The 14043-nt window shown below is 42.4% G+C and overlaps 1 protein-coding gene across 1 annotated transcript; it reads right to left on the minus strand.

The window, feature by feature from the left end:
• Window positions 1–3168: 3168 nt before the first annotated feature.
• Window positions 3169–12772, minus strand: Ube2d1 (ubiquitin conjugating enzyme E2 D1). The gene is made up of 7 exons (XM_055598851.1): window positions 12653–12772; window positions 10719–10782; window positions 10600–10631; window positions 8554–8631; window positions 7266–7371; window positions 4659–4752; window positions 3169–4022 (listed from the first exon to the last, which is right to left on the minus strand). Exons 1-7 carry the CDS (start codon window positions 12770–12772, stop codon window positions 3977–3979), a joined length of 540 nt encoding a protein of 179 aa, XP_055454826.1. The 3' UTR covers window positions 3169–3976.
• Window positions 12773–14043: the final 1271 nt, after the last annotated feature.

Genomic DNA, 14043 nt, shown 5'->3' on the forward strand with positions numbered 1-14043 from the left:
TCCTCTGCCTCCACAGTCTGTCTGTGTGTTCAAGTCACTTTGGGTCTTTTGAGGTTGATAAGCAGATGTTTCGTTCTTGCTATCAGCCTAGTAGCAGGACTCTCAAGAGGACATGCTATGAATCAGCTAATTATACAAGGATTCCATAGGACAGCTGGGGATAGAGCGGTGACACAGCTTCTTGTACTCTTGTACGTGGCATTTACAAATACCTTCGGTCCATTTTACAGGTTCTCAACTGCCTGAAAGCATCAGGATGTCAGATAGGGAGACCTGAGCCCCCTAAGACCCTATCTTTGGCAGCCTGAAGTCCACGTTTAATTTATGAAAAGCCAAGTGCAATATTGTTTTGTAATTTTTTACATTTATTCCTGGGTTTGGGGGCATGTCCGGGGGAGTCTATAGAACTACTTGTGGGTGTTGGCTCTTTCTTTCTACCACATGGGGTTTAGGGATGGAACTCAAATAATCGGGCTTGGTGGCAACCATCTTTTTTTTTTTTTTTTAAATCTTTTATTTATTTTTTATTAATTACACTTTATTCATTTTGTATCCCCCCATAAGCCCCTCCCTCCTCCCCTGCCAATCCCACCCTCCCTCCCCTTTCTGCATGCATGCCACTCCCCAAGTCCACTGATAGGGGAGGTCCTCCTCTCCTTCTTTCTGATCTTAGTCTATCAGTTCTCATCAAAAGTGGCTGCATTGTCCTCTACTGTGGCCTGGTAAGGCTGCTCCCCCCCCAGGGGGAAGTGATCAAAGAGCAGGCCAATCAGATTATGTCAGAGGCAGTCCCTCTTCCCATTACTATGTAACCCACTTGGACACTGAACTGCCATGGGCTACACCTGTGCAGGGGTTCCAGGTCATCTCCACAAATAGTCCTTGGTTGGAGTAGGAGTCTCTGGGAAGTTCCCTGTGTTCAAATTATCTTGTTCTGTTGCTCTGCTTGTGGAGTTCCCGTTCCCTCCAGCTCTTACTATTTCCCACTTCTTACATAAAATTCCATTCACTCTGCCCATCAGTTGGGGTGGCAACCATCTTTATTCACTGAGCTACTGCCCTGCCCCTGAAAAGGCAGTTTTAAAATCTAACTCATGCTCTGTGTTAGTGCTAAGCAAGAATGATAGACCCAAGTGGTGACCTGCTCTATGCTTCCCTAAGACTGTTTAGTTTTTTGTGCTCACCCCTGAAGACTCCAGGTGTGAGCAAAGACAAACAAGAGTTAAAGCAAGTTTCAGACCTTAATAAGAAAAAACAACAAAACAAACCAGAGAAGGCTGGGAAGATGCTCAGTGATTAAGACACTGGCTGCTCTAGCAGAGGACTAGAGTGCAGGTCCTAGCTCACAGCTGGCTCTAATTGTAGTTCAAGATCTGATGCTCTCTTCTGGTTTCCTTGGGTACCAGCATTCATTCATACAAACACACACACACACACACACACACCATAATTTTAAAAATACTTTAAAAAGTAAACACAAGAACATTTCCAAAAATAAATACCATATAAATGAAAAAAAAAAACTTTTTATTTGTATTTTTGAGGCATGATCTTACACTATAGCCCTGGTTGGCCAGAACTTGCTAGGTAAACTGGGCTAGCCTTGAACTCATAGTAGTCCTCCTGCCTCTGCCTTCTGAATGCTGAGATTAAAGGTATGTAGCATGTACCACCATACTCAGTACAAATCAGTTATTTTTTTAAGTGAAAGATACTCAAGAAAAAAAAAAAAGATACTCAAGAAAAAAAATCTCTTACTTTCAAAATACACTAAATATTATCTAAATATGAGAGCACCCAAACTCAGGAAATGCGTAGCTTAGCTTACATAGGAACGTGTTTTGTTCCCAAGATGGCTACTTTAAGACATTACTATCTCTATTAACATCTCAAAGCCTGTATTTTTTCACACATCCATTTCACAATTCATTTCATTGGTTTACAATATTCATAAAGATATATTTCCTAAGAGGCTAGCCTGTGCTTCAGTAATAACAAATTATGATAAAATAGTGAGTGGAGTTAAATCTTTGGCCTACCAAGGAGCCCATCAGGTTCTTTTCTTTTTTTTTTAAAGATTTATTTATCTTATGTAGATGAGAGCTCTGTTTTCTTGCACACCAGAAGAAGGCACCAGATCTCATTATAGGGGGTTGTGAGCCACCATGTGGTTGCTGGGAGTTGAACTCAGGACCTTTGGAAGAGTAGATAGTTCTCTTAACCTCTGAGCCCTCTCTCCAGCTCCACCCATCAGATTCTTAATCATTCTTAATCACACAGCCACAGCGCTGTGACGACTGCCACCATCACCATCAATGATGACACACTCAAGTTCCATGTGCCCATGAACCACTAGTGAGATGTCTGCTCATCAACCTCAAGCATTAGAACTTCATTTCTTTAAAATCTAGAAATGTTAACTCACTTGTTTAAATTAGTTTTTAGCTGGCAATTCATAAAAATGGAATTATCGCTTTTTTTTTTTAAATGATCGTTAACATATAGTAAAGACAGATGCTTTTTAAGTTGTGATGGCATTAAAATTCTATTTCAGCAGCTGTGGACTTTAAAACATTGAGTGATGTCATGGCAGTGATACAGAGAAGTCTCTCACAAGTCAGCCTGGGTGTTCTTCAGAGCTATCAGGACTGTTCTTTAGGGCAGGGAACACAAATCCCACAGTCCTTTCGGCACATTTACAAGCAATCCACCTTGGACGCGGATGAACCCCAGCTTCTAAATTCACACCGACAACAAAGGACCGGAATAAACCACCTCACAGCAGACAATCTGACGAAGAGGCGCTAACCTGCTGCCATAAAGCTGCTATGTGATTAGTGGCTATTAAAAATGCCAAGGCAGGAGGTGAGATGGTCAGGGAGGGGTTCAAGGTGCTTGCTGCCAAGACCAAAGTGACCTGAGTCTGACCTTAAGGAACCACCTGGTGGAGGGAAACAACTGACTCCCACAAGTTGTCCTCTGATCTTCACCCTCAAGTGAGCAAGTGAAAACAAGTGTCTTTTAAATGCATATATATATGAGCACATCTTCCACCTTGGAAGTAGTTTTCATGCAAAATTCTACAGAGTTTTTGATCCTTGAGAATATACCAAGCAGTTTTGGTTTTTGCATTAAGTAATCAAGACAAATAGTAGAAAAAGCATTTTATTTATATGGAAAAAGCTACAGTAAGATCTGTAAAAGGTGTCAATATAATATTACCTATACAGAAAAAAAAAATTCAAATGGGAAGAGCAACAAAAAAAAAAAAGTCACACACTTTCCTACTTAGCAGTGCAATTAATTCACATTGCAATAAAGTTAAGTCAAGTACAATAAAACCAAAACAAGTGTTTCTCCATTCTAGTCAGTATACTGAGAAATACAGTGTGAAGATCAGTTCCGGTTTAAGAGATATGCATTCCACCCACAGAATATCCTAGGACAAGGGGCCACAGTTAATTCATCATCAGCTGCTGGGGCTTCAATACTGTTCACAGGGAAAAGAAAGTCATGAGTTGACACAGAATATATTTAGTCTATACAGTAAAAAAATACAAATTATAAAGTGAGCTAACAAAGAATGAAATCTGAGATTCAGATTTATAAAAGTGATGACATCTTGGACAATACATACAGTGTTTCTCATGTAAAAACATCTCATTTCAGAAAAAAAAATCTGGTTGCTTTTCAGTCACAGCGCAGATCTTGCTAGAGATGCAGGTGTCCAAGTGTCTCAGAAACCAAAATAAATGTCCTCCTCAGCGAGCACAAGATGCTAAACACTCTCAGCATAGTGTCAAGGGTATTTTTGGAAGTTTGTTTTGTCTTGCTTCAAAAACACATTTAAAATGGGTAAAAACCAAAGGGTTCATGGGACAAAGGAGACGGCAAACGGCGGCGCTCGATTTACTGCTAATGTTGAAAAAGACATAGATTTTACAGTACTCTGGTATAAGTGAAAGTGTTTTCAACTTTACATTGCATATTTCTGAGTCCATTCTCTTGCGTGCCTGTTGTATCTGTAGGCATAGAAAGAAAGAGAGAGTAAAAATATACACATTTAGCCCCCAGCAGCCTCTGTCTGTCCTCTGTCTTCTGCCTCCACATGCTAACCGTCATGCATACACCTGTCATCTGGGGTGGGGGAACACAAATGCATGCAAACATAAAAGCAAACATAAATGACTTTTGGAGTCCTGGGTTCCTCAGAAATCAATATAAAAATATATGTGAACTATAAAAAGGGGCACACACGCACACACCAACTTCAAAAAGAAATCTATAGAAGATCTATAGAAGCCAACACAGAGGGAGGGTTATCTCTGAGATTCACATGAACTCACGCACCAGAGGATGAAGTGGCTTGAAGATAATGTCAGCGGGAATGGGCAGAGAAACCTCTCTTTCAAGGAGAAGATGCAGAAACAATGCCCAGTGAGTAAATCCTTTCACATCTAATTTACCAGCTAGAAATGACGAGGTCTCAGCACAGACATTGAACATGCACTACTAATCCTAACCATTAACCAGGAAAGAGGTTTGTCTGTCTTAAGACAGAGCGTTAAAAAAAGAAGAGTTAAATATGCTCAAATATGCACAGGCATGGACTACATGGACTTGCACCCAACCGGAAGCGCAGAGCAGGGAACACTTACTTTTCTTTGTCTGATTTATAGATCTGTGCAATATCTGGTACTAAGGGATCATCTGGGTTAGGATCACAGAGCAGTGAGCATATGGACAGCAACACTACATTGGAAAGAGAACATTCCATTAGGCTATGCCGGGCTGTTTCATAAAATTTACACACCTGAAAATAACTGCCCTGGATATAAAGAAAATGAAAGAGAGGAACACGCAGAGGCAAGAGTGCAGGTCAGTGGCAGGCGGCTTGACAAGCCTGGGGCCTTAGCAAGAAACAAAACAAAACAAAAAACAAAAACCCAAAAATCAAAACAAAAAAATCCAGCACTGCAAAAACACAAAACTTTTGGGGGCTACATTTCATATGAACTTCAGTTGGCAGGTAAATGTCATTACGTTTGTTTGTTTGTTTGTTTTAATTTTATTTCTTATTTCATGTGCAGTGGTGTTTTGCCGACATGTATGTCTATAAAAGGGTGTCGGATTATCCCCTGAAACTGGAGTTAGAGACAGCTGTGAACTGCCATGTGGAAATGGGTATTTTGAACCCGGGTTCTCTAGAAGATAAGTGAGTGCTCTTAACCTCTGAGCCATCTCTCCAGCCCCTTGTAATTTTTTTAGATTATTTAAATTTGATATTTTTAATTCGAAGTTATCTTTATTTGCCTAAAACAATGTGTGTCCTCCAAAGTAGCTGTTAGCTATCTTTCAAGTCATGCGTGTGTGTGACACGTAAAGTTTTCTCCAACAAATCTTCCATGCCACGCACCTCATGTTTGATCGTATTCATTTAAAGACAACATAAACAGCCATCTCTGTTTAACTTGTATATTTTTAAAACATAAATAAAAATCTGTATCTGTTGCTAAACATGTCACAACTACTGATGCAAATAGCTACACTTAAAACAAACAAAAACAACTCTACACCAGGAGCACATGCCTGTCACCCCAGCACTAATGAGTGGCTAAGGCAGGATGACTGCCAGCTGGACACCAGCCTGGACTACTAAGTGACACCTTGTCCTAAAAACAAAACCCTCCCTGAGTATCCGAAATAGGAAGAAACAAACCCCAGTCCTCACCTGCTTCACATGTGTGATATCCAAGGAGCTCCATGGAAGCATCTTGCTCTCCCTCCCCCCCACCCTCTGCTATGTTGGTTCATGTTTTTTCTACTCCTTCCAGTCTACAGGTAAGTTTATAGAGCAAAGTAGACTCTTAGACGGCAGGGACAAGGGGCAGCGATGATGAAGGGAAAACAGAATGTTCATTTTCACCCTGCCCCAGGAGACTCAGGCCTTGTGCATTAAATCAACAGGATGGATATTTTTTTCCTGGTCTCCTTGGACATCCAGACCAAACAGGGGCCTTTAAATCCTGGGAAGGGAAAAGTGTCCGAATAGGTGAGGGCTGAGCTACCTCCTGACATGGACACGAGTGAAGGTCCCCATGTGCCCCCTCCTGCTGCCAGGAGCCATCTGTCCCCACCTTACCATCACACACTAAAGCAAACAAAGAGCTAACCCAGCGCTCGGCATCAGGAGCGCAGTGACCGAGTTTGGTAATTCTGTCATCCTATTCTGAATATGATGAGACTGAAACAGTTTATATTCTCAGAGGAAAGTTTCAGAAGCTAACAATAAAGAGCCACAGCATCAGCAAATAGGCACTGAATACCCGGCAGGCTGCCATTTCTTTAAAGTATAAGGACAGAGACATCTTGTGACATCATTCTGAGAAAAACTATATAATAATATGAGTAACTACACATTAACTATAGACAGTCTTTACTTCATTCACTTTAAGTACATTGCTGATTATGAAAGGATGTTACATGACCATTTCAGGTCAGGAAAATGGCCAGTTATAAATAATCAGCCTGAAGCCTCTGGCTTTACCTAAGACTTGAAACATTTATGGCTGTGAACCCTGCTTCTCCTACAAAATTACCCCTTTTAAGAACAAGCTATTAGCTGGGCGTGCTGGTGCATGTCTGTAATCCCAGCACTGGGGAGGCAGCGGCAGGCGGATCTCTATGCGTTCAAGGCCAGCCTGGTCTATAAAGCAAGTCCAGGACAGGCAAGGTTACATAGAGAATCCATGTCTCAGAAAAATCAAAAACCAAAAACAAACAAGCAAAAGATTCATTTTCTATTTTTAATTATGTGTATATGTGTGTGTCCATAGGGATACACACACACACACACACACACACACCTACGTGTGTGTGCATGTGAGTACAGTTGATCTTGGAGGCCAGAAGAGGGCATCAAGTCTCCTAGATCTGGAGGTTCAGATGGTTGGGAGCTACCCAACTCAAAGTGCAGGGAACCCTAACTCAGGTCCTTTGAAAGAGCAGTCACTCCCTGAGCCTTCTCTCCAGCCCTTAGTTCCAGCATTTTACACCACTGGTTTCATTTAGACTTGCCCATCTATTCATTTCTCCAAAGCCAGAGTGACTGAAGAGTTGCTAGAGAAAAGCAAAATCTGAACAGCAGAAAGCACAGTTGGTTGTGGTATCGTCTTTGTCTGATTTTTGCTATTTGTTTCAACTCTAGTCCCTAGACATTGTACAATCCTCCCCATGCCTACTTTAAATCTGAAAAATAAAATTACCTTTTGATACAGTCAAAGCTGGCGACCACTGGGACCTCAGGATGTCAAGACAAATACTTCCGTTACTGTTTATATTTGGGTGGTAGATTTTTGTTGTGAAAGCAATCTAAACATAAAACGCAACAGAAAATGTGTTGATCAAAAACTATGAGCAAACAGAACCAACCCACTCAAGGGTAATATATGTTCAGCCTTACACAGCTTTGGAACAGAAATGTATACATGCAGCTTAGCTACCGGGAATTTGAAGGAGACTGACTCAGTTTAACCTCCTCCTCTCCTTCAGGTGTTGGCAAGTGCCTGAGGAGTAACAGGGAAGTCTGCAGTGGATGGTGTGACTGGCTGAGTGGCACCTGGACCAATTCCTCTGGTTTTCATTACACCTCAAAATACTCCCTTAACCTGACTGTCAGTAAGACCCAGAAGGCCACTGAACCTATAAACAGGACACGGAGTCTGTCAGGACAGAAGTGAGATGCCTCGCCTTGTCACCTGTCCTACAAAACCAACAGAAAAATCCCAGTCACTGTGGCGTGACATCATCCATATGATTTTAAACTAGGTATTTTTAAAACGCTGTAACTATTTCCCTGGAGGCGTATATGCTTGCTTTCCCTCTTTCACACCCCCGTCACTTGTTTCTTCTTTGGACCTTAAACCTCAGAGAATGAGTTTCATCCCCATCTGCCATCCACTGTCCTTCCTTTGTGGTTCCCACTGTGAGGGGACGGGGTGGACATTCAAGATGCATTTGGTGAATACTTCAATCAGAAAACGGGGTCCTCTTCAGGTAACCCTGGATAGAAAAGCCTGACCCTTGGCTGTAAAAACATTACTACACATATCTCGTCAGGAAGAAAGGTCCAGGGGCCTAACTTACAGCCAGTGCAACCTTTTATTTGGCAGGCACAGAAAAATACTCGACTAAGAAAGAGTACTTCAGGGCTGGAAAGATGGCTCAGTGGTTAAGAGCATTGGCTGCTCTTCCAGAGGACTTGGGTTCAATTCCCCTGCACCCACATGACCGCTCACAACCATCTGTAAATCCAGTTTCAAGGGATCCAACACCTTCCCACTGACATATATGTAAACTAGGCATCAACACACAGAAAATAAATTAGACAAAAAAAAAAAAAAAAAAATAGAAGAAAGAGTACTTTAGACTTAAAGGTTGCACAAAGGAGCTTGCACACACTAACGCACCCATGGTCTGGGACATCACAAGACCACCTCTGGACGGACAGTATGAAGCCCTGCTACAAGACACGTGAGTCAGAGGATTAAATACCTTTGGTGGTTTAAAGGGATAGTCTGTCGGAAAGTGGACAGTGAGGAAGAAGACTCCACCTTGATATGCGCTGTCGGGCTGAAATTACACAAAAGGGAGGGTCAGTGTCCAGCCACAGCACATACTCAGCCACTCTGAACAGTCCCCCAGAGGTTAACAGTGAAAGAGATGCCCTCATCTTCTACACAACCGAATCCAATATTGCTTGTAAAAAAAAAAAAAAAAAAAAAAAAGCATGATCCTTCCATCATGAGGTCGAGGAATTTACCTGGAGAGCTGGCTCCTTCCCAGGAATGCAGTTTTCCAAGGTGCTCACCAAGTTTAAAGAGAAGCAGATGCACACAGCAGTGTGGTTTGAGCAAACAGATCATGGGTACCAGTGTACACACGAGGACCGCTGTGAGGAGGGAGGGTTTCCTAGAGCGGCCATCAGTATCCTTACAAGGTTACAACTAATATTTGCCTTTTTAGTTTCAAATTTTTAAGTTCTGTCATCTACTTAAGTACAACCAAAAGGGAATATGTGAGAGGTTAAGTGGGCACCATCATAAAATTTACCCTAATGTTCATTTGCTAGTACTTTATATTGTAGAAGATAAAACTCTAAAACCAAGCTGGATGAATTCAGTGTTTATGAAATGCTGAATTAAGAATCAACTTTACCAAAGGAGTTTAAGTCACCTAAGTGGCCATAAATATTTATATTATATAGAAACCAGAGAGAAAGATTAAAGGAAAAAAACACAAAAATAGTAGCAAAATATCCCTCAAATTCCATCTTAATTCCTTCATATTTACTGGAATGCATCATAGGTAATAAAAACAGGTCTGTCATTCTTTCCCTCCTTAAAGTTCTGCACAAAGATTAGGGGATTTTATTGCATAATTATTATTCTTACAATGTTGCTTAATTCCAGTTTATTAAATGTAAAAAAAAATAAGTAAACAAATTACGAAGATAAGCACAGCCCTCATGAACAGTCAAGTGACATTGTAGAAGGTGGTGGCGCTTTTGTTTATGCTGCTGCAATAAGGGGCTTAGAAAACGGTATCACAATTGCCTGCTTCATGTGATTCGCCTGAGGAATACCGTGGAGCCCACGGCTCTGATGGGGAGGCGTGCCTTTAGATGACAGGGCTTGGAAGGTTCGTAGCAGATAATGAACATTAAGCCAAAAGAACTACATTCTTACTGAAAGCTGTTAGGTAAATGTGTTGCATTTTCCCCCTCTGACATAACAACTTAATAGAACAATTTAGTCATTTAGGATAATTCGTCAGGGACTTTTCTTTGAAATTCGGCATACTTTTGTTTTTTCTCCCAGTTTATCCAAATCATTAAAAATTCCATGACAGGGTAGATAAAGCATCCCGGGAGAATTATTTATGGCCATTCAGGATTGATATTGCTATGGAATTCTCACCCAGAAAGCAGACTGGAGCACAGTGCCTTGCTCTCTCACTATTAGCATTCTGTTCATAAAAAGAAAAGCCTGTATCAAGTCATCGCTGCTTCTCAGGTGAAGAAAGAGATAGAGATAATAAAGAGGGGCCAGTGATAAGCAGTCGTCTGCCGTTTAAGGCAATGCAGAAAACACAAAAGGTGACAAGGACCACCCACAGCTGGACTCCTCCACTTCTTCTGCCGTCAAGAGCCATGGTGAGGCCTACTGCAAACTGACAGTTGCCAGACGTAGCAGATTTAACTCAAACCTCCTAAAACTGTGGATGCATGAGGAACACTCCACTTCCTTTAAAAACAACTGACACTGCATTAAAAATAAATAAAAATAAAATAAATCCAACACACAGACTGCTTGCACAGAGAGCGTGCCCTTGTTCTGTAATGAGGTATCAGCGCAGGAAAACAGCGCTGGGCCCCAGCTTGTGTGTGCCATGCTTTAGAACATCACCGCAAACCCTCAATCATGTTTTGCCTCCTGAGTGATTCAGAGGGTGAGAATATTCAACTTGAGTCACAGAGGTCAAAAGGCAAGAGTGAAGAGCAGCCACGGGGGTTAGTCCACACGTGTGAGTTGTACTTACGGGCCCCATGATGGTTGCTTGCCAGTGGAACACTGAAACACAGAGGAATGAGAGTCACTGACAGTTCCTCAAAGCCACCCTTTCAATGGCAGCAAAGCCTAGCAACAGAGTAAACTTACAGTCATCTCCCACGGGTCCCGCCGAGCAGTGAGCAGGTGGGTCACGCTGTAAATCACTTAATTCCTGAAGGGAAGCAGAAACACTTGCAGTTAATCCTTCCTGTTACAAGGAAGTAGGCACTAAGAACCCAGATAGACACCGACCAGTAACCTCTCTTTAAATTAATTTAGGTTAATTCTACTCTTAAAGGGGCTTTCCCACTGCAAGTAGAAGGATGAAGTTATATTAGACTCCTTTATGAGAGAGCTCCAGCCTCTAAAAAGATGAAGCAGGATAAAAATGTTTTCCTTTAAGATTCCTACTATGTCCTTATGCAAGATCACATGTCACTGCTAGGCAGATGATACTAACAGAAGCAGGTCCTGGCTGGCACTGAACATGCATGAACTCTCGGCTTTCATTTCTAGCCCCAAACAAACAAGGTCCAACTTCCAGGAGGTTACAGTTTAATGAGAAGGAGTGAGGGCTTGGGAAGATGGGTACTTTAGGAATGACTCGAAGGAGCCAAGGATCTGTGCAAAGAGAGGAGGCTGGCTGGGGGAGTGAGATGGCTCAATCCATAAAGGGCTTGCTGTGTAAGCATGAGGACCTGAATTCAATTCTCAGCACCCATGTAAAAAATTGAATGCAGTGACATAAGCCTGTCACCCCAGCAATGGTGTGAGAGGGAGGCCAGGGGATCCCTGGGGTTTGTTGGCCACCCTGGCCGAACTGGTAAGTCCCAGGTTCAGTGAGAGACCCTGCCTCAAGATAACATCGAAAGCAATCGAGGAATACACTTGACACCAACCAACACCTTGCCTCCAATGCCCACACACACACGTGTGTGTGCACGTTTGAACTCACAAACACCCGTGTACATCCACAACATGTGAACATGGAATGGGAAAGCATCCAGGCCATGTCCTGAAACCTACAGGATTGATTCATGGGCTCTTCTCTGGCCTTAGGCATTGAAGAAAAGACCAATGACAGACACAGCTTTCAGGTTGGCCAGCCCTGGGCCAGAATCCTGAATACAAGTGGCTCTACAGCTTTAGGAAAGACACAACCATCCTAGCCTTGTTTGGGAAAGAATTGACCTTTCTCAAATAAGAAAGACATGAATTCAGTATTAAATATCACACACTGGAGAGAAGGTTTAGTAGCTGAGAGCAGGTACTACTACTCCTGTTACAAAAGACCCAAATTGACTTATCAGCACTCACACAACAGCTCACCAACACCTGCTAACTCTAACTCCTGGGGACCTGATGCCCCCTTCTGGCCTCCACAGGCACCTGCACTCACATGTGCATACACTCATGCATGTACACACACACATACATAATTAAAGATAAATCTTAAAAACAAAATGGTATCAAAGACAATACAGGGGGACAGAGTGTATGAAAGCCCTGGGCTCTATTCTTACCACTACACAAAGGAAAGATTATACCTGAAGAACCCGGTTCGGTCTAAAAGGTCAAAGACTGTCTATCACTGAGAAGTCAGTGAGGCAAACCATAAGGGATGCATGGAAGTTGGCTCCGAGGGGGAAGAGTGATAGGAGATGAGTCTGGGAAGGTAGGCGGAAGCCAGACAGGAAACAGAACACACAGCCCACAGGGGACAGAGGCTGATACAATGTGCATTGAGATGGCTTTTAACATGTGGTGGGCTTCAAGTTTTTGAGTGGTTTTTTTTTTGTCGTGGTTTTGCTGTTTTTAAGAGAGAGAAGGCACATGAAGTTGACTGGGCTGAGAGAGGGAAATATCTGGTCAGAGCTGGGGGATGGGGAAGAATATGATTAAAAAAAAAAAAAACCATCCTGCACAAGCTTCTCAGAAAATAAAAAAGAACCAGCCGGCTCCGATTTAAAGGACACTGCCATGTCAAGGGATGAGGAGAAAGGACGGCCTGCAAGACTAACTCCAGAGGAAAAGCAGCATACTATGCCATCTGCAAAGCCCAGGCAGCCCAACTTCTCACTTCCTGGTTTTACAACTGTGCAAGTGAAGACTGTTTTACTGAGGTAGGCATCTCTAGAAGACAAGATGGTAAGAACGGCCATGTTGAATCTATGATTCCTCTGTCAGCAACATCATCTCTGTGGAAAGGACACGCAAACAAACAGCACATTCATTGACTCCAAAATGCCCCTGACTGTTGATCGTCCATCTCTGTGCACCAATTATCAGAGAAGATGCCAGTTAGCATTAAGACACTACCAACCAGGTGTCTAGATTTCAGAAATACTAAAACCTGAAAGATGGCACCTTTGGCACTGTGGTGGAACAGTCCTGATTGAATCAATTTGGTATTCAAATAAGGATAAGGATGTGACTATGCATATGGGCGTTTTGTCTGCATGTATGCAGAGCAGAAGAGGGCATCAGGTCCCATGGAACTACAGCCATAGATGCTGTGAGCCACCATGTGGGTTCTGGGAATTGAGCTCAGGACCTCTGAAAGAGCAGCTGGAGCTCGTAACCACTGAGCCATTTCTCCAACCCCACCTCCACCCCCCTTTTTTTCCTTATAAACAGTCAGCTCCTGTGTTGTTTGCCACATACAGTTGAGTAATGGGAGAGTCCAGTCTTCTGCCTTGCCCCTGTGTCTTAAAGCAAGGCTTTGGCATTTAAGCCTGGCACCACTGCTCACCTGGTGACCATGGGAAATGACGTGCTTTCCAGTTCTCTTTCTTCTTTCACACAGTGTGATATTACTCTTTCATCTACAGTTTCCATGACAACAACAACAGGACATGACACAGGTCAAGTGTGCAGCAGGGTCTCCCTAGCCCATGGCAAACATCCCAATAAAGGGTGAGACAAGTCGTTGTTCTTGCCAGTTCTCTGGTAGCAAATGACAATGCTTTCAGCAGTGTAAAAGAGTGGGAGAGCCACAGCACAGTTGCGGAAGAACTGCCTTCTAATCATTTTTTTCTAATCTGGGATTTGGGAAATGCTTCTAAAATTACTTGTGGAGCCTTCTAAACATTAATGTATCCAAACCTTTTTTTCCCCTTAAAGACAAGGTATCACTATGTAACCCTGCCTAACCTAGAACTCATTATGTAGACCAAACTGTCTTTGAACTCACAGAGATCAGCTTACTTCTGCCTCTAAATTCTGGGATTAAAGGCATCAGCCAATGTGCTTAAGTCTAAACATTAATATAAATAGTACTTGTTTGCACTCATTTTAACTAGTTAGTCAGAAAAAAAAAATGAAGATTCTAACTGTGGTTTAAAAACTATTAACGATCTGCATGTAAACATTTGCATTGTGGTAATGTGCACAGGAATAAACCAGGTATAGACACAAATGCACGTGCACAGGA

The sequence above is a fragment of the Psammomys obesus genome, unplaced genomic scaffold (assembly GCF_907164565.1).
Source record: "Psammomys obesus unplaced genomic scaffold, mPsaObe1.curated_primary_1811, whole genome shotgun sequence".
NCBI lineage: Eukaryota > Metazoa > Chordata > Mammalia > Rodentia > Muridae > Psammomys > Psammomys obesus.